General features: G+C 55.8%; 7 protein-coding genes across 7 annotated transcripts, besides 3 other annotated features; 3 read left to right on the forward strand and 4 right to left on the reverse strand.

Moving 5' to 3' along the window:
- Positions 1-78: 78 nt before the first annotated feature.
- Positions 79-888: a sequence feature (possible transcribed region).
- Positions 889-1,137: 249 nt separating this feature from the next.
- CYME_CMP273C (hypothetical protein) lies at positions 1,138-6,330 on the forward strand (the record flags this gene model as incomplete). Its single annotated transcript, XM_005537855.1, has 1 exon — positions 1,138-6,330. One exon carries the CDS (start codon positions 1,138-1,140, stop codon positions 6,328-6,330), a length of 5,193 nt encoding a protein of 1,730 aa, XP_005537912.1.
- A 542-nt stretch (positions 6,331-6,872) lies between these two features.
- On the reverse strand, positions 6,873-8,006 carry CYME_CMP274C (hypothetical protein, conserved; the record flags this gene model as incomplete). The annotated part of the gene is made up of 1 exon (XM_005537856.1): positions 6,873-8,006. One exon carries the CDS (start codon positions 8,004-8,006, stop codon positions 6,873-6,875), a length of 1,134 nt encoding a protein of 377 aa, XP_005537913.1.
- Positions 8,007-9,230: 1,224 nt separating this feature from the next.
- CYME_CMP275C (probable 24-sterol C-methyltransferase) lies at positions 9,231-10,478 on the reverse strand (the record flags this gene model as incomplete). The annotated part of the gene is made up of 1 exon (XM_005537857.1): positions 9,231-10,478. The coding sequence occupies one exon, from the start codon at positions 10,476-10,478 to the stop codon at positions 9,231-9,233; it is 1,248 nt and encodes a 415-aa protein (XP_005537914.1).
- A 396-nt stretch (positions 10,479-10,874) lies between these two features.
- Positions 10,875-12,582: a sequence feature (possible transcribed region).
- On the forward strand, positions 12,422-13,837 carry CYME_CMP277C (mitochondrial ribosomal protein L2 precursor; the record flags this gene model as incomplete). The annotated part of the gene is made up of 1 exon (XM_005537858.1): positions 12,422-13,837. The coding sequence occupies one exon, from the start codon at positions 12,422-12,424 to the stop codon at positions 13,835-13,837; it is 1,416 nt and encodes a 471-aa protein (XP_005537915.1).
- A 644-nt stretch (positions 13,838-14,481) lies between these two features.
- CYME_CMP278C (similar to acyl-coenzyme A-binding protein) lies at positions 14,482-14,760 on the reverse strand (the record flags this gene model as incomplete). The annotated part of the gene is made up of 1 exon (XM_005537859.1): positions 14,482-14,760. One exon carries the CDS (start codon positions 14,758-14,760, stop codon positions 14,482-14,484), a length of 279 nt encoding a protein of 92 aa, XP_005537916.1.
- A 147-nt stretch (positions 14,761-14,907) lies between these two features.
- Positions 14,908-18,039: a sequence feature (repetitive element).
- A 96-nt stretch (positions 18,040-18,135) lies between these two features.
- Positions 18,136-19,065, reverse strand: CYME_CMP280C (hypothetical protein, conserved; the record flags this gene model as incomplete). The annotated part of the gene is made up of 1 exon (XM_005537860.1): positions 18,136-19,065. The coding sequence occupies one exon, from the start codon at positions 19,063-19,065 to the stop codon at positions 18,136-18,138; it is 930 nt and encodes a 309-aa protein (XP_005537917.1).
- A 1,116-nt stretch (positions 19,066-20,181) lies between these two features.
- On the forward strand, positions 20,182-27,342 carry CYME_CMP281C (similar to guanine nucleotide exchange factor; the record flags this gene model as incomplete). The annotated part of the gene is made up of 1 exon (XM_005537861.1): positions 20,182-27,342. The coding sequence occupies one exon, from the start codon at positions 20,182-20,184 to the stop codon at positions 27,340-27,342; it is 7,161 nt and encodes a 2,386-aa protein (XP_005537918.1).
- Between the last annotated feature and the right edge of the window lie 87 nt (positions 27,343-27,429).

Consider the following 27,429-nt stretch of genomic DNA (forward strand, 5'->3'; position numbering starts at 1 on the left):
CTCGTGTATGCACAGCTTCGATATCTGCTTCCATTTCCCTGAGGAGGGAGGATGCAAATTCAGGAACTTGTCCAAGACGCCGGGTGACGGCTTTATATGAGCGACGGCGTCGTTGTTTTTGCCTGTGTACATGTTGCGTGGATTCTTCTCCTCTAACGAGTAACAGAGCCTTGGTTGTTCGTCTTCCAAGGTGTTTGTTTAGCAAGCGATACGTCTCGCAGAGGAACAGGAACGCAGTCTATATACAAATATGGGGTCAGTGGGAGTCTTCGTGAACCAGCAAGTCGTAAACATGAGACTCGTTTCATGCTACATGAAACAACGAGTCGATAGTTCGACACAGGGGAAACTTGGATCGTGCATAATTCACTGGAGAACTGAGTGTCAGGAACCGTCCTTTTTCAAGAACCGTCTAGGGCAAGGCGGGAAGCGCAAGGGTGCGCTGCGTCCAAGGGCCTCGCGCAACTGGCGGCTGTCCCCCAGTGCCGACGAGGCAGCGATATGCCCCGATACCATCTCAAAGTATATTGGAGCTCTGAAAACTCTTGCATATGAAATAGCTCGGGATTCAATCTCTCAACGCCAAGGCGGTATCCAGGTCAACAATGCACCCGTCATCCGATCCGTTTATTGCCGGCAAACTGAAACGCGTCGCTTCGCCTGCGAAACGCTACCGCGAAGCTCGCTATGCACTGTCGGCATCCGACGAGTGACCGACGCGTCAAAAAACGCTCTTCGGGTGACACCTCCTTTTCATGGAACCAACCTGTCCGAGAGAAAGTTTCGGAGTACGGTCGCTTACGGCCTTGTCCTGGACCGCAGTAGACCCGGTGAAGCGGCACAAGTCAACAGCGCGTACTCCTTGCGCTCATCAGTTCTTGCACTATGTATACTTGGACACAGTGAGCGCACCCGCTCCGCCAGGGAACCGCAACGAACGTCCATACCTATTTTATGCAGCAGCTGGAAGCCTATGCGTGGGCTCGAACTGAGCCCACACACATCAGCTGTGAATCCCTCTGGCAGTCGGTCCGCTGACGCTCGTAAGCGGAGACCGCTCCACAGGCACTCAACAGGCCTGATGTCGGCAAATCACAGCCTACCTTTAACCGTGCAAGTGACTAGCGCCACGGAACAATGACGTGCAGTTGGGGACAGGTCGCACCCAGCGGCGCTCTTGCCTCAGCGCGAACGTCTAGCAGGTGCACTCGACTGCCCGTGTTCCAGTGGTGTGCGCAAGAGCCCGCTGCATTGAGCCTAGAGACACCGCCAAAAACCCTCTTTCGTATCACTGGCCCATATCCTGCTTGGGAGAGAGAGCGCATTCCTCTCGTCTGGCGTACGTGCAGCGGCAGCGGAAAGTGCCTACCCCAAAATACCGCTGCCGCCGTGGTTGCTTCCGCGACTCACAACCTCAAGGCCTTCAAACGTTCTGGTTCCCTCGCGCGTCGGCTACGGCTCCTACGACTGTGTCTGCTGACGCAGCCTCTTACGGAAAACGTGCTCTGTCTTCCGCTCATGTCCGTGGAGGATGTGTCGGACATCGTTTTCGAAGAGGAGAAGCTGAAGTTTGTACAACTCGGCCGCCTCGCTGAACCTTCCATCCGAGCAGAGGCGGTGCAAAAACCCCGAGGTGTGCTCGATCTCGGAAAGTCTCTGGAAGCAGCTGCGCCAACAGCACCAACAGATGAGCTCTCGGAACGACACTACCTCTGGCAGAACCATTGTGTAGTTGCAGCACCGTTGAATGTACTCCTTTTGGCCACTGAGGACCGTCTGGTTCGCCTGCCACTGGCAGAGACGCTTGCTGCCGCCCAGCAGTACCAGAAACCAGAGCTACTGCGGGAGAACCCGTTTCCCGAATGGGACGAGACCCTACCGGGCAAGAGTGGCCCAGCGAGCACCGTTCGTTCTGCTCCGTTTGATACGAACACGTTCGGTGCAGTCTGCGACTTGCAGGTAAACGTGGACCTGGCTGTTGTCGCTGTGAATACGACTCGGGGGCGGGTTCTCCTGTACACGCTCTCCGACTTGCGCTTGGCACGAGTGCTGCCAGATGCGTTTGATCGCTTATGGTGCTGGATACCGGAGACGCCGGCGGGTGCCGTGCTCACGAGACGAGCGGACCGTTGCGCAGCTGTGGTAGCAGACATCGTCGAAGCATCGACCAAAGCCCAAGTACTCGATGTACCCGCGGTACAGACACTCGTCATGGTTCCGGGGAGCAATGTTGTGCTGTGCCTCGTGTTCAAGAATCATCAGTGGAGCTGCGTTCGTCTCAGGGTGCGTAGCCAGAGCGTATCAGACGCTACAAACGTCACAGTGGATTCGCTGGACACGACCGTCTTGCAGACTGCAGGAAAGTTGCAGGCCATCTGCCGAATGACGCCTTTGAATGCCTCCGAGTTCATCATCGCGTACACGGAGCAGGACAGTCTACTTGTGTCTCCGGATACGATCCAGTTCGCTCTGGTGCGTCTCGCTGGAGTCGAAACGTCCCTGCGCGGCACGCCCGAAGCATCCCAGGTGACATCGTTTCGCGCCCCGCACTGGATCACTTTCGGAGAAGTCTGTCCCATTTTGTTGGATGATGAGGAGGATAGGAGCCGCTGGTTCACTTTCCTGGTGGCGCTCCCCGGATGGGGTCTTTGTGTGTGCGCGTTGGCACCTAGCGATGAACTGGAGCTTTTGGGAGATAGCCGCTTTCAAGAATCCGTGCCAGCTTGGCGTATTTTGCGTCCGCCTGACGCGTACCGAGCACAGTTACCCGCTTTCGAGAACAGTGAGTATGTGCGGATTCTCGGCATGGATGTGTTCTACCGAAAGAGCAGTGCGAGCGGGGACACACCCAGCGCTGAGGTTTTCGAGCCACTCCTTGTCGTCTTTACGAACAACGGACTTGTACATTGGTTTTGTCTCCAGGGACGGGAGCGTTGTGCTGAGCGTCCCCCTCGAGAAAAAACATGGGCTCGTGCACCCTTCTCGAAACGCTTGCTTACGTTGCCGCCGGCCACGACGACGACTTTGGAACTGCGTGAATCTGCATTGGACGATGTTGCGGCATCGCGGCGAGTCCCTGCTGCTGCGGACGTTGCCACGAGTACCGGTACGGCCACTAGGGCTCCTAGAGATGTTGCCACTGCCACCGGAACTGAAGGCGCTACTACCCGGACTGGTACGCATGCGACTGCCGCATGGAACCAAGCACCCCCGCGGATGGAAATGTCGCTATCCGAATCCACGTCAGGAGCGCTCCCTGAGCAAGGCAGACATCAGATAGATCCGGAACGTTCCGTTTTAGGCTCTAGACAAGAGACGGAGTACCTGAAGCATTCAGCGGAACACCGCACGCATTTTTCGAGCGAAGCCAGCCGAGCGGAACAGCACCAGCTCGTGAAATCCATCCTGCAGCTTGGTGTCACGGACACAGAGGCGGTACCAGTTCCCGACGCAGATATCCGTCATGACGATGAACAAAACATATTGAAACAAATTCGTGAACAACAGCGATTCATGCTGCGACAGATGTGGGCGACCGTGGATCAGTTCGCACGGCTGGTTGACTTGTTTTCCGATCAAGTCGAGGAACAATCGTCTCGAATGGACGCTTCGCCACAGCACGCCGCCCAGACGGCGTCGACACGCTCGCTACAGAGCCTCAGTGAACAAATTCATGACATTCTGAAACAGAGCAACGAATGTCTTGATCAGTGTGCGGCATCCATAGGGCTTGTCTGGAAACAGGTGGCACCGCTCGAGCGTCAAGTTCAGCTGATGCAGCGGGAAGCTACCTTATCGGTTGCGTCCACGGACTCGGACCTTGCACTCGATTCCTCGACCAGGCGGTTCCTTCAACACGTGCACCAGATTGAACGTCAGGCGGAACGAGTGCAGGAGATGGTGGACCACCTTGAACGCCTCCTGAGGAGTAGGCACGGGGGCGCGAGTTTGTCATCACACCAACGGACTCTGTCATCAACCGGCGTCACGGAAGCGATGGGACAATTACGATACCAATACGGGGAACGGCTGCGGCAGCTGTACGAGACGCTCTTCCGATGCAGCGTAGCCACTGCGCAAGCGGAGCAAGCATGGGAAGCCCTTGCAGCGCGAGCACAACGCATCTCCGAACTGTTACAGGATGAGAGGTTGCCGGCAGCACGGGCGGCGCTCCAGCGACTACTCTCACAGAACGACGACCAGGAACAGCAGTTTTACTCGGAGTTGTTCGCAGACAAGTTTCTGGTGCCACCAGGTGCACCCCTGTTGAGGAACGCACCCGACACCAGTTCCGACAGCAGAGCGAGCCCGACGTTCCCCAGAGCTGAGACGACGCTTCCGTCGTCGCTGCGATGCAGTCGTAGTGCCTTGCAAAACAGAGTGCGGCAAGCACTGCGTCATCAAGCATTGAAACAAGGTCGTGATGCTATTGGTCTCGCGGGGCTGCAAACAATTCAGCACTACGCGAGGAGCTGGAGTGTCTCATCAACCCCGGATCCGTCACCAGGGGCTTCCTTGTCACGTTCGTGTCGTCGCAGCGAGCCTCCTAGCAGCCAGACCAGATCACCGTCGCAGCGTCTCGAGTTGCGACAGACAGCAGATGCGAAAACTTTCCCCGAGGGAGCGTCCGTCGCTCATGCATCTGCAGCAGCAGTTACCGTCACTGGAACCCAAGCACGCGATCCGGGTATGCATCCTGATCGGAAAGCAGACGAGATATCTGTGCGAAGGACACTTTCGATCGAGCGACCAGGTGCTGGTGAAATAGGATCGGAGCATCCCAGTGCTTCATCGTCGATCACGGTGCCATGGCGTTTGAAAACGCCGTCGCAAGCGTCCGCCAGTCAAGCGCCTGCCTCCAATGATGCTCCTGCTACCTCTAATGACGCCCAACGTGTACGGCCTCAGAATGGGATCGCATCGTCGAGAGAGCAAGCGCCGGAGCAGCTCGGTCATGATCTGAACCCTCTGGCGAAAGAGCAACACCGAGGGAAAGCAGCGAACGCTGGTTTCGAAGATGCGCTGCAAGCGGTATCTAGTCTCGAGATGTCCAGCAAAACAGAAAGCAAGACGCCGCGCGATACCTGCCAGCCATCTGCCGATATTGAAGCGAAACCAGCAACAGGCACCGGACTCCAGGAAACAGCACAACGGAAATCTGCAGGTTCACCAGTGCAAGTTTCCTGGACCAGAACACCGCAGAGCTCGCAGCCGCTCGAGGCTTACCCGAGTACGTCGTTTCGAAGCACTGCTGCTGCTGCTGCTGCTGCTGCCGGCAAGTTTGACGCCAATGAACGCAGCGATACGAATTTGCCTGTATCTCGTTTACCAGAGGAAACGGAACCTGAACAAGCCAAAAGCGAGACTTGGGCATCGAAACACGCGGAACAAACGCTTGCTTCCGATACCCAAACCGCAGCGCAGCGTATAGAAACGACCACATCGCTCATGATGCAGCCAGGCGTTGCATCGACAAAGCCAGAGCCGAGGACGAAAGACATCACCGCAAGCGCCTCCACTGAAGACGACACCAACAGTCGGATAGATCGTGCATCGGACTCGGTAGCGCTGGCATTGTCGCCATCGTCAGCACCGAGCGCAACGCAAGCGCCAACACCCGTCGTACCCGGGAAGCAGTCCAGTGAAACCGGTGCCGCCAATCTACCAGCGTTACCCGCCTCTACGCCTTTCGAGGGCATACATGCGTCAGAGAACGTACCACAGGTGCCTGAGGGTGCTCGTGCCGCCATCCAGTTCGGGCTGGTGCATCGTGAGCCTCCAGAGCGCCCCGCAGCACAGCATACCACCTCGACGACTGGGTTCTTCGCGGGCCCATCGGTGTTCACGAATCAAGCTCCGAAACCAGTATTCGGTGCACCTTCTACCCTGGGGAGTGGGTTTGGGTTCAATGCACTGACACCGGGGTTTCCAGCTGCAAGCAGCAGCAGCAGCAGCAGCAGCAGCATCCCAAGTACAGCGAGTTCGGTATTCGCCGCGCCTGCTACGACCTCACCTGTGACGTTTGGTCAGTCGCTGGGCACGGGTACCGGAACGCCGCTGTCGTTTGGGGCACTCGCACAGGCACCGCAACCTCCGAGTAACCCGTTTGGAGCACAGCCTGCTACACCAGGTGCGTTCGGAGCCCAGGGGCCAACGAACCCTCGTCCAGTGGGGTTTGGGTTCGCCACTGTTGGCGCCCCGAACGACGCGGTATCCACTGGGAGCCAGCCGCCCCGTGACAACACCAGTTGGTTCGGTGGCGTATCGGCTGCAGCTGGAACGAATCGCCGTCCGCTGCAGTCACCAGCTTTCACCCAACGTCGAGCTTGAGCGGATGCAACGTTTCTTGCTCCTGCTCAGCGGGTACAGCGCACCCCGTCTAGTACGAGGAAACAGTGAGCGCGTCTGTATCCCAGACTGCTGCTGCTTCGGATACGTCCAGGGCAGCATCGGTTATGTTCGCGGGCGCACGATACGTTCTACGTTGAACGACTTGCTTAAAGTCATGTTTCGTTCTCCTCCTTGTTCTGCTTCTTAACCGAGGGCGTGGTGCGTCCGTCCATGTCCGTGCCAAGGGCGGTTCATGCGCCTTCGGCACCGAAATCCAGGTGCATCACATCGTTCCACGCTTGTGACAGTATGCTTGGACGCAACCAAGGTACCGCTACTGAACGAGACACGGTACTGGAACGTGGTCATTTCCTACAGCAGGGGCAGCGTGTCACCCACAAAAGGTCCATCCGCGGTTCGTAGCGACCTTTTTTCGCACGCTCAACCGAGCATACATCTCCTAGGTTTGTGCTGTGGGTGCCTCTGAGGACAAAAGCTCCAAACGTGAGAAGCTTGAGGCGTTGGCAGTGCCGTTCATCGCCTTATGAGGACCATCTTCGTTTCGCAGCCTCTTGGTCAGGCTGCCAATACCAGCTGGGTGCCTGCAAACGCTCTAATGCGGCCGGGTTGTAACGATAGTTCAGAAACAGTTCTTCATCCTGCAAATCGCGCAAAGCGATGAGAACGACGCCCGGAATTTCGGTTAGAGACATGTTATCCTGGTGCCCAAGCGAATCGAACCAGTGGCGAAACCGAGACCAGAGCATCGACGTAGGTCCAAGTATCCCGGATGACAGCTGCCGATACTTCGTAAATAGTCGATTGGGGATAAAGGAAAGCAGGCTCGGTTCCAGACGCTGCAAATCGAAATTCCATGCACAAGGCATGACGTTCGCTTCCCGTCCTCGAGGCGGGTGGTTAACGCGGTGACCCAGCGCGTACGGGTTGAGGCCCACCCAACACTCATGGAGCGATTCAGTTTGCCGCGTATGTCGGACAACGCTCTCAAGTGCATGATCAAGGATCGGTATATTCATGAGCCCACGTGACACTTCGAGGTTCGGATTTGCGTCGACAATTACACGATCGTAGCGGGCGAATAGGTACGGATTCTGGGCTGTGATGTACGGGTACCCGGGTATCGAGGTCCAGTGCCGGACCCTGTACGCAATGCCCGGATAGAATGCAACAACGGAACCCATGCGGGCGTGCCCGTTCAAGATGACACCATATCCTGCATTGACATTGGATTGGCTCGGGCGCAAACTCAAGGTGAAGGCTGGCCCGCTCGTAGCCGCAGAGGCGCTAGTTGGCATACTCGCTGCTGCTGCAAGTAGATTGTGTACTTGACGTGCATTGACCCGTTCTATCAAGCGTGACTGGGCGCCCTGATCATCAAGTATGTGCTGTGGAGAGTCTGTCTTCATTTCGAGAGAAGCGGAATGCTTCCAAACCGATAAGGCACGGCGAAACATGAGGAGTGGACTGCTTGCGCGCGTTGCCTGCTCCGCCGACGAAACTATTTCCTGAGCGAGCGCCCGCGCCTGTTCGAAGCCTTTTTCATAAGATACTGCGAGAAGAAAGAGCTGCATGTTATCGCGTTGGTGTTGTAGCTCGCGCCAGTTCGTCTGGCGCTCGCTCAGCGCGTCGACGAGACGCGTCCATAGCCGTCGCATGCTATCCGGTGTCGTGGCGATTCAAAGGTTTCGACCGCTCTGTGTTAGCCAACGGGTAAAACGTAAACAATCTGAGGGATCAATGGAAAATCCCACTCTAAGGTTCACGGAGCAGTGACCTGCTCGAACCTCGAACGCCAGGCAGAAGCTACATAAGCACAAGGCCACGGGACGAAGAAGCGCTGCCCAGACCCGCGTGTACTTCCGACAGCCAGCGCTCGCGTACAGATCCAAGACTTTTTCATAGAACCATACGTCAAACTAGTGTTATTCTAGAGACGTGCCGTTAGCATTGGCAACGCTTGGTGGAGCGCTAGCGTGCGCTTGTATTGTATGGACGGCAAATGGACTGGAGTGTATTCGGGTGCGGGGTACACGCGCGAACGACGTTGCTTGCGCAGACAATCAGAATGTCCGTCTCGTTCTATAAACTACTGGTATGAACGTCTCTGCGAGTCGCTTGTCGTCAGGATGTCCGTCTCTTTCCATAAAATACAGGTATGGCAAGTTTCTACTTGCCGCTTGTCGTCAGAATGTCCGTCTCTTTCCATAAAATACAGGTATGGCAAGTTTCTACTTGCCGCTTGTCGTCAGAATGTCCGTCTCTTTCCATAAAATACAGGTATGGCAAGTTTCTACTTGCCGCTTGTCGTCAGAATGTCCGTCTCTTTCCATAAAATACAGGTATGGCAAGTTTCTACTTGCCGCTTGTCGTCAGAATGTCCGTTTATTCAAGCAAATTTCATATATGCATCATTTCGAGGAGTCGGTGAAATCGTCCGTTGTTCGCCGCGCACGCATCCTGGCGTTCGGGATGCGCGCGGCGTTCGCGCAATCTTCGGACGGCTCATGTTATGATCGAGTTTCCCCGCTGATGTTCCGGAACAAGTAGTCAGATGTTTCCCATCCCTACCACTGGACCACGTCAAATCAAATGTACTCGTTTATACAGCATAATTTTGATCAAGTTCCATGACATGTGAAACGCAAACTGAGCCGCGTACGCTTCTTGGTTCCGAGGCCTCTGGTATCTATCGGTCCGTGCTGAGCAGCTCACAAGCACATGAAGACCAGTTTCGGTTCGTCGACGCTGTACCGCGTCATGCGGCGGGGCGCGATAGCGCTTCTAGTTCAGCCCTGCAATGAGGTCGGCCTAGCACTTCACGGTTCTTGGGCGTTCTTGGGCATGATTTAAATATTTACGCGACAAATCTAGACGACTCGCTAGGCCTGCGCGTTTGCCTGCTTGTCTAGCGGTTTCCGGGCGACAATAAAAAACGAGGGTGTAAAAATTCCCAGCTTTCCGGCCGCGATAAGGTCTCTAGCTCCATCCATGAGCGTTCGACTCATTTTCGCGCTGCCTCTAGGCGCGATGCGCACCGTCTCCAGTGCGGAGACCAGCGCGTGCGTCATATAGTGCCCCAAACGCGTGTGGCGAAAGCCGCTCCAATGGAAAGCGTTTTCACCACTCAGTGGCGTGTACCAGGGCTTGATGCTGAGCGTCGTGGCATCGTAGGCGTCCTCGATTTGAAACCCAACTTGTCGCATAGCGTTGACGATTTCTTCTGTTTTCATCAAATCCGGAATGCCGTTCCCGATCTCGATACCAAACTTGAGCCGCTGGTGTTCCGAAGCAGCGGCATCGAAGCGATCCGTAAGCGCCCATTCGTAACCGACAAAACGAGCGCCTGGCTTCAGGACCCGGAAGACTTCACCGTAGGTTTTCAGCTTGTCGGGACTGTGACAGGTGGCTTCGATCTGATACGCACCGTCTTTTGAATTTTCTTCAAAGGGAAGGTTATTAAAGTCGGCTTTGATTATCGTGCACTGATCCATGAGACCATCGTCCTCGATATACCGAAGGCCACGAAGAATCTGGTAGTCACAGATATTCACGCCGACAATCTGGCAGCGTGCGAAGCGAGCAATATTCCGAAGCGGGCCTCCGACTCCACAGCCAAGGTCAATCACCGCAGCCCCAGGGTCCAGCTTGAGCCGTAGAGCAATCGTGTACTCGTATCGGCGCGTGGCTTCCCGAAACGTCTCATCTGGCCCGTAGACTGCAAAGTGGAAGCTTGGACCCCAACCCCACTCGTAAAAGTCTGTTGCAATATCGTACATGCCGTTGCTTAACTCTTTATAGCGGCGTTTGCGCAGCGCGATATCCTCTGCGGAGCCAGAGCCGCGCGCAAACAAGGTCAGGTACTCTCTAAGCTCCTCCTCAGTAGATTTTCCAGTCGTTTTCGTGTGCCCTCTGCGACCTACAACTGGCAGGAAACGGAACAAGAACTCCCAAAAGTTCGCCGCAGCGTCCGCGCTCTTCGCCGTAGCCAGCTGCCAAAGGCCGCCGTCCTTTCGAATGGGCACCTTTAGCAACGTGAACCGGCGGTTTCTCGCGCTTTGGCGAGCACCTGTCCCTTTCCTAATGCTCTCGCGTGCTCCAGGTGTACTGTCCTTTGTTCTCTTGGTCATTTTCGTACGTAGCGCTACCAACGCGAAGCCCTGCAGCGCTGTGGGCCACGCCGCACAGAGCGCCTATTGGTGTGCGCCGCTCGCTCAAATCCTGCTCCGCCGATCGCTCTATCAACGTCTGGCGTACAAGCAACGTCCCAAGTTGATCCATCCATCTATGTATTTATACTCAGCAAAACGGATATCTTTCTAGGACCATAGAGTGTGTATAGAAACCTACTGACAGACGCCCCGTAGCATCAATGGACCCATGGGCTGCAATCAGCTTAAGTTTATACCTGCACACTTCGTGCATCAAAGGCTGCGTCGCAAAATTCACTCGTGTCTGCTCCGCGAGTCTCGTCTTCAGCACCGCTTTCCGTCTGACATTGATGGCGGTGTAAAAGTCCCAGTTCACGAATTCCATGCGTTTATCGCCTCTGGTGAAACGGACGTATGCAAGGATGCCTCGAAATCATACCCTCCGTGCCACTAGTCTCGTGGATCTCTCCTCTTCTTCCTCACCTACTCTTCTTCGCACGACGGTCGGCGAGAAAAGGATCTTTTTCGTTATTTTTCCGGGAGCCGGCGACACCGGGCCTCCAGTATCCTCGATTTCCATGTACATAACTTTTCCTTGATTCTTTTATTTCTTCAAATAAATGCAGTTCTTTGTGCCCGTAGATAAGGAACTTCCCGGAGGGAGTGGGACTTGCGGAAGAGAGCCGAAACGTGTCCCGGTGTGTCATTGTGTGCCGAACGCTTTCGTGATTCGCCCAGTGGAGTGATCGTCACGTTTCACGATACAAAACGCTCCTTCGATGTGGTTGAGTCAAGTCGCGTACTGAGGAGTGAAAGGCGGCTCTACTCCGATAGAATCGGCAATAGCTCGAACACATGGGTAATGGTGAAATGCAACGTCGTCGAATGGACGGACGTCACCAGACTTCAGCGAGAAGTCTTCAATGATTCGACGAACTGTGTTCTGTTGTATATGCCTTCCCCAGGAGCGAAACGGAGACCTCCAAATGAGTCCACATCAGCAAGAACAGATGATGTCCTCGTTCTGTTGGGGATCGATCGGACATACGACGATCCGCCCCTCCGCGAATACCCATGTACCATCCGACAGTTTCATCCGAATCAAGTCTCATTGACTCAAAAAACAAACCAAAGTCCCTGTGCTTCACATCGATCGTGGCGTTCCAGGAACGCTGTAGGTGCAAATTCTGTGGAAGATGGCGGTGATTGAACTAGGACTCTTTTTTGCGATTAGATTCCAGTGATCTCAGGATCCGCACCATCAAGCTGTTGAGAATCAGAGATGCCGGTTGCGGCTACTATGGTCGCTTTTGTTGCTCGTAAGTAGTTCATGTTGAAACCATTGACCGAAAGCAGTATCTGATATTACCATTTTTTGGCGCGGAGCGCAGATACTTGTTTCACTCAGTATTCCTCAAGCATTTGAGTACTGTGTCAAGACTCACCTGAAGGAAGAATGTTGTCCTTCTTGCACGATTCAGTAAAGAATATATCCTGCAAACAAGTCGTCGACGATGCATACGGCATGTAGCATCATGATGTCGATCTACTGCTACACACTGAGAAGGAGCATTCGATGACACAGACACCAGAGATGGAACGTAACTGAGATGAAAGACGATAACACCGTATTCGATACAGAACTATAACATAAGGGTCAATGTGGACACATTTTCTAAGTGACCTACATGAACTCTGGGGCTGTCGCCTAACTTTCATAACCGCAAACTCTTCGCGTGGTTTCCAGTGCTCGCTGCTGCGTCTCCACCACACTGCCCTGTAACCTAGTAGTTGCAGTGGAGGCTGCCGGTGTGGAGAAGCAAACGGGCTGTATACCGTGAACGTGACAGCGAGCGGCGAGTCTTCCTAGAACGTTCCTGTTCGCTGGCCGGGAGTGTAAACCTGCACCGGGCCTCGCCATCATGTGGTGGAGCGCACTTTCGCGAGCAGCACAGCAGCGAAGCTGTTCGCTGTGGACGCCACTTGCGTGGCATTGGCGTCAGCGCTTCGATAAAAAATTGGACCTGAGTTCGCGCTCTGCGAGCACAGACGTCGGGGCCATCATCGGCAACAACGAGAGTATACAACGCAAGCTTGCTGTCGATCCGACTCGTCCGCGCGTTCGGAAACGCAAACCAACAACGCCGTCAAACCGTGCTACCGCTTTGATCGACTTTTCAGTGCTTTACCGAGGTCCTCCAGTCAAGCGACTTACCGGGGGACTGCGGCGTTCCACCGGGGGGCGGAATAACCAAGGCCGCACGACTGTCTGGCACCGGGGCGGTGGACACCGACGCCTCTACCGGATTCTCGACTTGCATCGACGTCAGTACGCAGGATTGCCGGGCTGTGTTGAACGTGTAGAGTATGATCCAAACCGCAGTGGCCTCATTGCTCTACTGAGATATACGCTGCCCGAGAAGGACGCGTCATCGGATACGACGACGACGACGTCGTCGTCATCAACGACGGTGTTTAGCGATCTGTATCGAAACCTTGCCAACGCACTACAAGGAGCGACGACACCGCTGCCAACGTCGCCTTCTCCGGAGCCGAGACTTGTGTATCTTCCTTACGAGGTAGCGAAATCCGGGGCAGGCACGTCAGTATCGGAGACTGGTACCAGTGCCCCGGCGACGATCACGGCAAATTCGTCAACGAATGCCTCGACGGCTTTGCCCAGCAGTGACGCCCCTGTGGAGCCATCGCGACGCCCTGAACCAACAGTTCACATGGAAACCATTCGATCGAATGTGCGAGTTCTGAAAAGGCGCTCCGGATCCAGCCCCAAAACCCATCTATCGTACATTCTATGCCCGCAGGGTATTCGAATCGGGGACTTGCTGCTTTCTCGCACAGATGGCCCCGTAGAACCGAAACCGGGGAATGCGTGCCCCCTGCGTTACTTGCCCATCGGTACCACGGTACACAATATCGAAATGCGACCCCGCTCTGGAGGGCAACTCTGCCGCGCCGCCGGCACCAGTGCTCAGTTGCTCGAAAAGGACGAAAAGCGCAAACGAGCTTTATTAAGATTGCAGAGTCGTGAGGTGCGCTACATCCACTTGGACTGTATGGCCACAGTAGGCGCGGTGAGTAATCCAGAGCATCGCAACCAATCGATTGGCAAAGCAGGTCGAAGTCGCTGGCTAGGCCGTCGACCAGTGACGCGCGGTGTCGCCATGAATCCGGTGGATCACCCGCACGGCGGCGGCGAGGGCAAGACCAGTGGCGGGCGACCGTCAGTGACCCCGTGGGGAAAACCAACCAAAGGGTATCGGACCGTGCGAAAGCCACGCGGTGCGAATTTCATCGTACGAAGGCGTTTCAAAGAGTGACTGTGCACGAGCGGGAAAGCGGCGACGTATCGCGCGTACTGGAGTGGATGGCGACTCCCGGACCCTCGCCGCAGAGGTGCACCCGCAACGGCTTCCGATACGATGGTCTGGTACGCGCGGGACCGTTCGACATTCTTGGATGCTGCTTGGCGTGGATCGAACGCTCAACCATTTGTACCGTACTGAAGCGGTGACACCAGCTTGACGGCACGTATATGAGGCTACGTCTGGCAAGCACGTTATGCTCGGTAAACATCTCGACGCTTTTTCCGGCTAGACATTACACTGAGCAAAGTGAAACACAACGCTTAGGAGAACAAACTCGTTTAAACGTACTCCACTGGATTACCGCGATGCGTTGGCTGGCATCCAAGCCGGGTGTTCAGCCTCAAGGGCGCACGCTCGCCTGACACCCGCCTTTGATGCCGGCAGATGGTCGCCGTCGGCTCCCCGGTACGCTGAGGCTCGAACACTTCTCCAGTGCCTCTATGCTTCTGATTTTCCTATCCTAAATGCATTAAAAAATGGTCTGTTTGCCTCGACTAGATACGAAGCACGACTGAGAACGGTTTTGTCGGGCGCACAAGGTTGCTCCCGCGGGCGGAAGCCACGTCAGTCGTAGGCTCGCGCACCTACCTCCACATCTACTGAACCTCCGAGCCAAAGGATGACCCTGCTAACGAGTCCACTTTGGCAATGTACTGACGCATGGCATCGTCAGCACTCATGCCTTTCAGGGAGTTCCAGGCTTCCCATTTGGCGCGTTCCTTGGGGTTAAGTATTCCCGGCTTTCCAGTGTTGCAGTCTCCGACCTTTGCCTGCTTGAAGCGACCATAGAGATACTTTTGATCATCCTGTGAAACAGATGACAGTGTTTTCACGTGTTCCGCAGCTTTGTCGAATACCTGTTTAAGGTTGCTCATACTCGTCACGAAACGCGAGCACAATACGCACAGCTCCGAGTCGGGCATCTGGCAGTGCAGGTGCTCTCGACGGGGGTATCTGGCGCGGCAGTCGCGATCCGCGGCGCTTTCGTTTGTGACGCTCGGCGATCAATTCGTGACAGCACGACGTGCGTGCGTGCGTGCGTGCGTGCGTGCGTGCGGCAGCGGCTGGAATGCGCACCTAATCGGAGAACGCTGGCCCAAGTAAACGTTTTGTCAATGAAAAAAAAGCTGGAATGCGCACCTAATCGGAGAACGCTGGCCCAAGTAAACGTTTTGTCAATGAAAAAAAAAGCTGGAATGCGCAGGCGCTCTGCATTCGCCAAATGCGATCGTGCGGTGCCTGCTTCCGCTGCTGCTTCTCGCGCATTCGGGCCCTGGGCAGTGCCTCGTACATTCGTCGATACTGTACCACACGAGTCGATCCGGCTGCATCAGAGAGCAGCAGCTTTAGCGGGATACGAGTTTTGGTCGAAGGTAGGTCGTTTAGATTCAAGGAGCTCATGATGTGGAGTTTTGAAGTGAATAGCGCCCGCGACATCACCCGAGTCGATGCAATCTGCTTTCGCTGATGCGGGAGACGGAGTATTTCCGATCACAAAACGTTTACGTTGACCATGTATCCCAGATTGCGGAGTGGTTACTGGTTTTCGGGAAAGCGTTCATTATAACGCAACCTACCTTCAAGTTCTATGGCCTGTTCTCAGATATTCTGGTCGTTTTGTTCGTTCTATTATGCGCCGAGTTCCTGTCTTACTGCACCCGCCGTGGCGCTTATGCCGTTGAGGCAGATGCTTCACGGAGCTGAATAGCATTGCCATATCACTAGCGGCTTCGGTTCGAGGCATGATTCATTCGACATGGAGTCGGGCTATATGATTATCCTGGGAGCCTGCAAGCTGCGCAAACAGGCCGACAGTCTGCGACAGCGTGAAGCGATAAGCTGGGAGTCCATTGCGACCAGGGCGACGCCCAGATGTAGCGTTCCAGTCCCAGTTCCAGAATGAACTGCATTGCGGGCGAGTTGCTTGGATCTCCCTACAGCTTTAGCTACTGAGGGGTGAATGAAGCACGAGCCTAGGGGACATTCTTGGACATATCAAGGATCCGTACGAGCAGGAATTTCGAGAGGCCATCAGAAACCGTTTCGCGTCCCACTCCATGAGTATTAAAAAGGCTTCTTCAGAACTAATGCATATGGTGAAGGAGATTTATCGCGACATGACTGACATCATAACAGTGGAGGTTCCGGAAGAATTTTGGAACAGGAACTTTATTCGTCACCTGATGCCTGGCACATGGGAAACGTCAAAGAGAGATGAACTCGTGCGTGCGTTCCACGAGGGTCGCGCCGAATTCCGCTTCAAGGGTACTCGATACAGGGGCGATAGGGATATTTACGACTATGGGGCTATGAAGTATCTCACGAACCTGAAGAACCATTTGACAACCAACCTCGAACGTTTCATAATAAGAGCCGTATTTGCGCTCTGCCCGGGCATCTCTCGCAAAGGGATATGGGCGATTATCAATGACATCACGAACGATCGCAAGCATGAAGATGGGGTCGAATTCGTCGACAAGAAGGAGTCAAACGAGAGCACGAATGAAGCTTCTGTGATCCGTGCGGTTGTACAAGAGCACCGTGCAGTCGTGGGGCTGGCGAATCCGCCAGAAAAGATATCAGAGTTGAAAAAAGATAAGGAAAGATACGATCGCCTCGTCCTGCGCTATTTCCTGTTTTTGGACCGAGAACTCGAACGCAAGGCGGAGATGAAACTGAGTGAGGAAAGCAATGAAGAGTGGGAGAGACAGAAGGCTTTCCTAGTGGGTAAGCGCTTCAATGGCGTTCTGTTGTGCAACATAAAGTCACATTTCGTGAGTATCGACTCCGGAGTCCTCTAAGGCATCATGAAGGAGATCTGTCCGGAGTTCGATGTCAGCAGGGAGGAATTCACCGGCGAAACCCGTCCGACGTACTGGAAGAGTATCTTCGATTTCAAACGTCTCAAAGTGAGCAGGCAAAAGTTGTTCACTGGGATAATCGAAACCGATGGAGTAGCCATGTCTGTAAACTATCGGCTGTTGAAGAAAGATCGTCCAGTTCCGCCCTCGGCTTCGCCAGTGACGAAGGATGAAGAAAAGGAGGAGGCCGGTCCTGCGACACAGGATGTGCAGGATAACGACCTTGTCGTTGGCGCGGCGAAGGATGAAGATGAGGAGGAGGCGGGTCCTGCGACGCACAAAGTGCAAGATAACGACTTTGCCGTTGGCGCGGACCCCGGAAACACAAATATCATCACCATGGCAGTACCCAAGCGTGTGGAAGATGGCGCTGACGGCAACTTACGTCAGAAAGACATGCGTTTGTTGAGATTCTCGAGAGCGAGACACTATCGAGAATCGGGAATCATGAATGCGAGGAAGAAAATCGAGACTTGGAATGCTGGAATAAAGGACCACTTGGAAGCTATGAGCGAGGTGACGAGCCGAGGAGCGGGCTTTCAAGCTTTCCGGAAATTTATGAAAGTTCGCGTTGCTCACTGGGATGCGCTGTGGGAAGAATATACAAAGCCTCGGTGGGCTCGTCTGCGTATGAATCTATACTGTGGGAAGCAGCGGGCGTTCGCGAACTTTTTCAATCAGTTGAGCGCCCTGAAGGAGGATGAAAGTCAGAGGCTCGTCGTAGCATACGGAGCAGGGCGCTGGAAGACCCAAAAAGGGTGTACGCCAGCTCCAACTACAAGAACGTACAAGGAGTGTGCACGGCGTTTCGTTACGATACCTGTAGATGAGTTTCGAACATCGTATACACACCACGAGCTGGGTTGTACACTTCAGAGAGTGGAGATGGAAAAGTGCCAGAGGAGCCCTGAGGAAATCGCAAAGTACGCACCGCTGACGGAGAAGCAAATGGAAAGGATGGCGAAAGGTCGACGACTACTTGCATTAGTAAGTACAACCAATGATAGCAAGAAACGTATGGAGTTCGTGAACCGAAACTTTAACGCCGCTATCAATATAAGGAGATGTGTGGCGCTGTAGAAAAGACCCTCCAGAGTTGAGAGAATTTCGTGGGACAACCTCTCAAAGTGGAACTATATGAGAAAAAGTTGAGAGAAGTAGTAGGTGGCCGGTCCAAAAAAGGGGAGGCGTCTGCACGTCAGTTGGCGACTTCGTGTCTAGGGCGCATTCGCCGCCACTACTGTACACCGCTGGCGACTGCTTTCGACTTTTGAAAGGCGTTCGCTGTCGCTGCCATGTGCTTCCGCAAAACCGCCTCCTCTGAACGGCCTCGACATCCGCTTTCGCAATAAAAGGCTCCGCGGGGTTTCCAATTGCTAAAACACGAGCTTAAAGACGGCGGTGTCTTTGAAAGATAAACACCGACTTGTCCCCGAGATCGTCCCGGATATTCTGCACAAATTTCCGTAAGGAAAATACCGTCATGAAAATGGCGACTACTGTGCTCAACGCGAGTCCCGAGTTTCCGGACGCGGTGCTCCACCAACCCAAGAAGTGTCCACCAACGAGTACCGGGACCAGCATGGCAAGCACCGACGCTTCTGCGCGTCGGAAACAGAACGCTTCCTTGAAGAACACGCCTGTCAGCGCCGCCGCCACCCAGCCGGCTCCCGTTAGAACGCCAACTGGATGCTGTATCAACCAGTGCACATACAAGTCGTGCGTGTTTGTCCATACCATCCACTCACTCAGTGCCGAGGTGAGTATTCCAAAGCCCAGCAAATACTGCAGCGCTCGATGAAGCGGCTTCAAGTAGATGTGGATGTAGTGTAGTGCGATACCCAGCCCGGCGACGCCACTCCAGTAGAGCGCCTCCACGAACGCAGTCGACCTGAATTGAGCCAAGTCCAGTGGGAGCTCTCCGTTCCCACTCGTTAACCAGGCCGCTCCAACAGCTGTCACAGCAGCTAAGGTAACCAACGCCATGCCCGCACGGTAAGCGCGCACCTCGCGAACGTCGGCCTCGGTTAGGAACCACTCACCAAAGGCGCCGGCGTACGGACCACCGAGAACTTTATCTTCGTTTTGGCTGGACTTGAACGAGTTTGGTGAGAGCGACAGGCGCCAGCAGCGCTCCATACCACCATTACAACGCCGGCGACCTTGTCGTCGCTGCTGAACGCACCTGCTGTTCCGTGCTCTGAGCAAGGCGCGCATCTCAAATTGACGAGACGCTTGCCGACAGCACGTCTTGCTCCCATGTGTGCTAGGTAATAAAACCGTTCGAGAAAAAGACGAGTAAACAAAGTTGAAAGTCATGACGAACGGACCGTCGACGAGAGCGAAAAGCGCGTCTCGAAACCCAAGGAGATTATCGTTCCAGTGTTTCCGCCACTGCACGGCGGCCGATGACGACTTCGAGCTGCATACGCGGCACAACGCTGGACTTGGATACGAAACCCGGTACCTGATTCAAATCGAAGTTTGAACGGGTAGCTGTGTATCTCGAAAATCGAGGCTGTATATATACAAGAACGAAAGAGTGCAACATAGCGAGCTGTTGTTTGTGGCACTTTACATATTGTGAGTAAACCAGAAAATGTTCCACGGATACTGGGGGTAGATTCATACCCACCAATAGAAACATCCGAGCATTTATGGACTGGCCGCCTGCTTTCGGCATCAGCTTCTCCTTATAAAAGCATCAGAGGCTGCATCATGATTTTAGATCGCCTCAGGTCTTCAAGTCTGTTCTTCAGTGCCGCAAATCGTCTGATATCTATGCTCGCGTTACAGTCTCGTTTCACAAACTCTAGGCGTTTATTGCCACTGGTTGAACTCATGATTGCAAGCATTGCTAGCACTGGTGCCGTCAACCACTCTACAGTTTCGTCTGTCGCTCATCTTCTCCTTTTCCCATTTCTTCGTTATTTGCTCTTCTTCGCTCCATGTTCGGCGAGAAGAGCTATTTGCCCGACGACACAATGATGAGCCTGTCGTGGCACTGAGGTCGCGAGTTCTAGCAATCCTTGCATATCTGCGTTCAACCAGAGGCAATAAACGCATGAATTCAGTGAACCGAGGCGTCGACGCCAGCATCAATATCAGACGAGTTGCAGTGCTAAAGACGAGCCCCCAGGAGCTGACGCGAGCCAACGCTGTCCGGCAACCTCTGATACTCCAGGTATTCCGGGAGAAACGGAAGCCGATAGCATTCGACCGCTCCATAAATGCCACGAGACGTCTCCAAGTGGATATACCATGCATCCCCATGATTGGGGAATGTTTTTCGTTTTATCGTTATTGCCCGCGGCGGCTTCAGAGGCGTTGTCGCTCCGCAGGGTTTCCAGCCAAATAGCTTCAACGCACTACGCTGGCACGTTTTCGGCACTACCGCCACCAGCTTGTCTGTGTGTTGGTGTATTTATCTGATCCATGCGTCTTTCCGAGAGGCCGTGGTCACCGGTGACGCCTTTCTTGGGCGCCTTTCAGTGTTTGCGGCGATCAGTTGATCCTGAAGCTGCAAGCTCCCGGAAGACGCCTGTCGACGGGGTACGGACGACGACTCGAAGTCACTCGGTAACCGCTGTCGGAATAGAACGCGCTAGCTCGCTCGTGTCAAACGTTACTGAGGATGAGCTTCTTGATCAGTCGATACGCCCAGAACTTGTGCGACTCTTATCGAAAGGCGAGGGTGCACTCAAGTCCGAAAAGGAACCAGCAGCGCCCGTTACGGTACGTCTGCAGCTGAAACGCTGGCGACGACGAGAGGCGTCCTCGGTAGAACACTGGAATCCAGCGGTTACGTGCCATGTAAGGCAAGGTCCCGACTGGGAGACCGCCTACGGTTCATGCCCAGCATCTGTCTACCTTGATGAGTTGGACTCGCTCTGGAGTATTTGTCAACGAAGTGCGCTGGATTCATCGAACACGGAGCAACCACAGCGCGTTGCATTAGCCGATCGGTTGTGGTCTCTGTCGCTTCAACTACAAAGCATCGTGCATACTGGACGAATCAACTGGGCCAAACTTGCAGGTGCATGCGAGAGCGGCTGCCTGAATGCTTCCGGGCCTCGTCACGATACCGTTTCGGACTTGGGCGGTTCATCGACGACGCGTCTCATGACGGATGACGGACAAAACCTCCTGAATCATTCGTCCGAATCTCCTTCATGTTACCAAGCGCCCGCTCAGGAGACGCATCATGACGATTCACCATCGTGGGTGTCGTCCAAGACGAGTCAAGGCAGTGCGGAGCTACCATCGGTGCCGCTTTCACCTCAGATACGCCCGAAAGCAGCATTCGTATCCGCTGATATGGAACTAGTGGCTATTGCCGATGATCAGGGGCGGGCGGCATCGTACGCTGACGGTGAGCATGCCACAGCAGTGTGTGCAAAGCTCGTTTCATGGCCCAGCGACGACGACGACGACGACGACGACTCGCAAGTATGGGATGCCTCTGCAGACGAGACGATGCGACGCTCACGAAGAAAGCACGTGCTCCGGATCCCGAAAGCAAAGCAGGAATACCTCGTGTCGGTACCTGCGTCATGTCCACACTGGGGCATCTGGTGGCTGCCTGGAACCGCAATCCTCGAACCGCTCCTGGAGATACTGGAGAGCCCTACCGCCTCGATCGCCGTTGTTACCGCGACGCTGGAAACACTAGAGCGCCTCCTGCGGCGAGGAGCTGCTCGTGGCCTTGTGCTCGATGAACAGCGGGATGTTGTTGTCACAGTGGCGACAAGTAGCGTAGCAACCGACGCAGGTTGCACCCAGGGATCAGCGACTGCCTCTATAGAAAGCTTTCGCGTACTTGGCCGCCGCTGGCTTGACCTCTACGCCCGGGAACGGGTGCTCGCGAGACTCGTGGTGGTTGCCCTCACGCGCTGGTATCAGCAGCAAGTTCGCGTAGCCGGCGCCGAGTCCGCTCTACTTTGCTTTCTTCATTTGGTGCAGACCATTGTGGACGCTGGCGTTCCCAGTCTCGATGGAGACGCTGTCGCGTCTTCTACCGCTCTGAATAGAGACACCGGTGCCGCCTCGAGTTGCGGAGCATTGCCAGTCAGCGCGCTCGAGTCGCTCTGCCTGATGTGTCTGCACTGTGCCGCGGGACGTCATCGACTTCGTTCACCGCTGTTACGACGTCGCGGGGAAGAGGTGCTGGTGAAGATCAGTGAACTGCTCTTCCGTCGTGCGTCTGGAGCAGCAATTCGCAAGTGGATGCTTCGGCTGATTGCAGCGATGATAGACCCCACGGTTGCGGATGCTGCGCTTGTCATTTGTGGTGAAGACGCAGCGTCGATCACCGCGGAATCGTCATCTCCGGGGGAAACGGTGAACGATGATCACGTTGCAAACCCCGTTTCTGAACTCCGTCGCATCCTCTGGGAGGACAAGTCCACTGGACGCGCTGCCACGGAATGGCTCGGCCTCGGCCTGCTGAACAGTTCCGTGGATGCCAACCGTCGACGAAAAGAGACACAAGTACTGGGATTACGCATGCTGCATCCAGTTCTGGATGCCCTGATCCAGGCTCAGACGCCCATCTCCGAGCAGGTGCTGGGCGTGGATGCAACGCTTCGAGCGCTGGTGCTGGGTCCACTCAGCCTGGCCTTGTTGCGCTGTTTAGCCCAGAGCGATGACGCCTTGTGCGCAGAGGTACATGCGTTAGCGTTTCCACTCGCGCTCAAGCTCGTGGAATGCCTGGGACCGGAGGCGCTCACCTTTTTTCATACCCTGTTGACTGTGATCCTGCCGAGCGCCCTGGAGGGTGTCCGCGAACCCGCGATGCGCTCGAACGGCTCCGTTGCTCAAGAGCTGTGTTTCCCGCTGCTGCGTCAGCTGCTGTCGCGTCTGGATCTACTCTGGAGCGCCTACCTTGCCTATGACTGCAGCCTGCAGTTTGCCGACGCTCTCGGGCCGCTGTTCCAGGTCATCGCGAACGCATCGCACCCGTTTGCGGTACCGCTCATGGCTACGCTGCTGGAGAGCCTCCAGCAACGCGACTGGGGTCCACGGCCGCTGCGGCTAAAGCCCTGCACTGCCGCGGACTGGGACACTTTGTACCAGCAGCGAGCACAGAAGCAGCGACGTCAACAAGTGCTGGATACATTGGCGGGAAACGGGGCCTCCCAGCGAGACTGGAATGCCACTGACTTGTGGAAGAGTCTCCAGAAAAGTCAGCTGCTCGGCGAGGGCACTCCACCAGAGCCAGCAGCAACACCATCTGCAGCGTCTTTGCTGGCGCAGTTTCTCCGCGCTACACCCGAACTTGACAAAGTCCTCATTGGCCAAGTGATCGGCAGTCCAGACCCGTTCAGTCAACAAGTGTTGGCTGCTTACGCGCAGACCTTTGACCTGCACCAGCTTCCCATTGATGCAGCGCTGCGTCTCTTTCTCGAGTCGTTCCGCTTGCCAGGAGAGAGTCAGAAAATCGATCGCATCATGCAGGCATTTGCCACCCATTACTTTAACCAGAATCAGGGACCATCGTTGCCGCTGGCTTCAGCAGACGCTGCTCATGTACTCAGTTTCGCGATGATTATGTTGAATACGGATCAACATCATGGACAGGTGAAGCAGCGCATGACTCTCGCAGATTTTACGCACAACAATCGAGGTATCAATGACGGTGACGATCTCCCTGCGGCCTATTTGCAGGGCATCTATGAGCGCATTCGTCAACAGGAGATACGACTCAGCGATGATCACGGTGTTGCTGCGCTCGACCGTGTCCACTGGGAGGCACTGCTGCGGAACCAGCAGCATGCCCTGCAGGTAGGCAGCGGGCATGCCGAGCAGCTCTGGACGTCCCCAAGACGTGCTGCAGCGTGTTTGCTCGGTTTCATCTGGCCTACGCTGCTCGAGGCGTTTGGATCACGACTCGTGCTGTTACTGTTTCCACCGGGAGTCGCCAGTGCAGAGGCCGGTGCCACGACTGCACATTCGTCGTCGACGACGACGTCGACGCTGTCCAGCGCCCTGACAGAGCGACCCCAGTCCGCGGAGCACCGGAGCATGCGGCGTGCTGGGCGTTTGCTTAGCCAGGGCACCAGCAGTGGTAGCGGTAGCGGCTCTGAGCATCCTGCCGAGCCGCTTCTATTACCGGTGCTTGGTGCCGCTGACCCGTCATGGGATCAGGTCGAAGAGGACGCTTTGCCGTCGGGCGATGAGTCACGTGTCCAGTTGCAGGAACGCTGGCTCACACGTTGGGATCACTGGAGACGTACCATTGTTGAGGATCAAGGCCCGTGGCTCGTTCGCTATCGAACCCGAGCTGCGCTCCGCGAGGCCGTTCTCCGTCTCTTTTGTCGACTGGGCTGGACTGCGCATCTGCTGGCGATGCCTACGATTCTTGGACAGGTGCTCGAGCTTCTGACGCTGCTCACGGGTGTCGTCGATGATCGTTGGCCAGAGCCGACTCCGGAAACCGCAAGCCACCGCTGCTCGCTACCAGAAGCTCCATGTCCGTGTATCCAAGCACCTGAACAAGATGAAGCGGTCTGGGTGTTTCTAAGTCACTGGAAACGCTCCCGCCGGAAGACGCGCTCTGCTACCTGGCTCGGACGACATCGACCAGCACAGCAGGTTCTGGTTGCAGTCCTCGGGCTAGCAGCTCGGTGTCTACCCGGTTTGGACGCCGCCGCCTGGTGTGCGTTAACTGCGCTCCAGTTACGGCTGGTGGAGATGCGCCTCACGAGTCCGCTGCTCATCGAACCCGAATTCGTGAACTGGCTGCCGGCACTCTGGGCGCCCGACGGGACCCTGTTGCTGCCGGGACGCTTTGCACCGCCCTGGGCGTCTATGCTGCGGGATCTGGCTCTTCGAGAGTGCCCTGAGCTGCAGTTGCTGCGGCCGTCAGCGGCGGACGTAGCGTCGCCTCAGCCGGAGCCAACCAGTCTGTCGGGGTGCGTGGCGGCCGGTACACCCCAGTCACCACAGCAGCGACACATGCGAAAGACTCGTTCCGCTGAGGAACGCCTCGAGAGGCGCACCAAACACACTGCTGCCGATGCCGACACCCAGAGCCTCATCGCCTCCAGAGGCATCGGAGGCGATGACGGTGATGATGATGAGGATCATGCAACTGCGTCTGCTGCACAGCATACCGTGGATGCCCCTAGACTGGGTGACAGGATGCAGGTGCTACCCCAGGAGCTCGTGGATATGGCCGACGATTCCTCCGAGGCCAACAGTTACGGTGCGAGCGGAAGCGGGCTCTTGGCTACGCTCCTCAGCGGCATCGGGTTCGGATTCAGCGGCACCGAGACGAGTACCAGCACCAGTGCAGACTCCGCTGCGGCCAAAGGGCGTCCTCGACACGACAAGACGCAGACCGGCGGCGACAATGACCTTGAGCGAGCGCGTTCTTGGCGAGCTGTCGAGCGACTCATCGCGGATCCCGAGCCAGACGAGTTGTCGGACCTGGATGCGTATCGCAGTCCAACGGAATGTGCACCTTCTACTCGAAACGCAGATGCCTCGCTTTCGCAGCCTGCAACGACGACGACAACCACCGCTGCCGATACAGGCGCTGGGAAGACAACAGCCCCTGAAACGGAGCCGTGGCGGCGTCTGGTCGTCGAGGACTCGTGGGACCTCGTGCGAGCGGTTTTCCCGCGGTATCTACGGAAACCTGATATGGACGCGGAACGAAGGGCGCTTACCCGCCGCTGCCTAGTCTATGCCCTGCAGCAAGCGAACCTCTTTGACCCGGCTCGTTGGATGACGGCTTCCGCCGGACTGCTGGAGGCTCTCGGCCATGCAGCGCGTTGGGCGTACCAGCTGCCGATGCCCGCGGCAACACGGCCTGTTGCACTGGAAACCCTGCACCCAGACTCGGGGAATCAGCAGCACGAGCAGCACCAGCAACACCAGCAGAAACAGCAGCAGCCTGAGAGCGCTCTCACATCGACCTGGACTGTGTCAGCATGTCGCTGGTTTCCGCGTAGAGCGCTGTGGCGGTACGCACACCTCAGCGCCGCAGATACCGCAACCTGGCGCAAAGCCTGGCTCCTGGAACATGTATCACTGGTTGTGCTGAGTGATGTGGGACGAATGCTTGCGCACTGGGGCGTGCTCCAGGAGCTCGTGCACATGGAAATGGCCACTGCCGTCGATGACCCGACGCTTTCCCTAGAATGTGCGGTGTTTGCTTTGGTGCGTTTGGTGCTGCGTGTGCTTGCCGTAGCGGAGCGCAACTTGTCCGATAGAGTCTGTTGGACAATTCTGGCGGCTGTCTACAAGAATCTGCGTCTGCTGATGCCGTTGGCGACCTCCGCCTTCGACGCGCTTTGTTTACCGGTGTTGGTTGCACTGGGAACGATACTGGAGCGGTATCCACGCTGGATACCCCCTGAGGACGGCTGGGAAACGCTGTGTCTTGTATTGGAGCGTGCTCTCCGACAGTCAGAGTCGACGGTGCAGGTAGCTTGGCAGGTGCTCATGCTTCTGCTTGCGCGGCTAGATCAGCAAATGGAGCATGGAACGCTCCACGAGACCGAGGAGTTTTCGCTCCAATGTCTCGAATTGCTTCTCACGGCGATCGAGCAGCCGTATCGTCCAGCAGCTACTACTGCTGCATCCACTGGCACAAATGCCGTCTCTCCATATGGATGCTTTCAGCGCTTGTTTGCACAGCGTGCGGCTCTGTTGACTGGAGCCGAGCGTTGCTTACCGCTCCTCGGACGTCTCGCACGTGTCGTCGCTACCCACCGGTCCATATCGGTACGCTACGAAGCCCTGGTAACACTGGAACGCATCCTGATGGAGCCGCTCTGGCAGAATATCTCGGAATCGTCGCGCGTAGAATTGTTTACCGGTGTGTTGCTGCCGCTCGCTGAAGCGCTGCAATGGGAGGTGCTCTCCAACGAGAGCACGTTGCACACAGATCCGGTGCTCCGAGAGCGCCTTCTCATCCGCTTGGTCATGGTGCTGAACCGGTTCTGGCTTTTGCAGCACATGCTGTTGCAGCAAGTACCAGAAACGACCATCAACGACTGGTGGATGCGCCTAGTGCGCATCCTAGGTGACCTGTACGCTGTTGCGGTACGGCGTTCGCGAGCACAGCGCCTCGCTGGCGTCTCCGACGGCCGCTGGGCATCGGCACCGGTGCCTGTAGCGGCCTCGGAGACGCTCGCGGAGCACATCCATGAGACGCTCAAGAATACGCTCCTGGTTATGGTAACGGGTGGTTTTCTGGATCCAACTCTGGAGCTTGCTGGTGCAGAAACGACCGCTGTCACTGAGAATGCGTGCAGTACAGCTGCTCGACGTTGGTCGGAGACGTTCACGCTTCTGGCTCCGCTGTTTCCCGCGCTCGAGGAGGACCTGTTGGGACTTTTGGCGCAAGCACCGATGCATCGCTCTCGCGCTGTTCAGCGAGACACGGACGCCGCCCATACGCTTGCCGAACAAAAAATCAGTCCGACACCCGTGGATGTTCCACAGCGACCGGATGATGTCACGACGCATACACTGACCGAGACGAGCGCTCAGACAACGGACGCCAGCACGTCCACCTATGAATCGGCAGCGCCGAGTGCGGTGCTCTGCACCGACGAGCACTCCTGTACCGAACTGGACAAGTAAAAAAGCAAGACGATGAGGCGCGCATTGCAGTGCATGCTCGATGGTGTGTGTGTGTGTGTGTGCATTCTGAAACCGCTCGCGATTGTG

Source organism: Cyanidioschyzon merolae, chromosome 16, assembly GCF_000091205.1.
Source record: "Cyanidioschyzon merolae strain 10D DNA, chromosome 16, complete genome".
Taxonomy (NCBI): Eukaryota; Rhodophyta; class Bangiophyceae; order Cyanidiales; family Cyanidiaceae; genus Cyanidioschyzon; species Cyanidioschyzon merolae.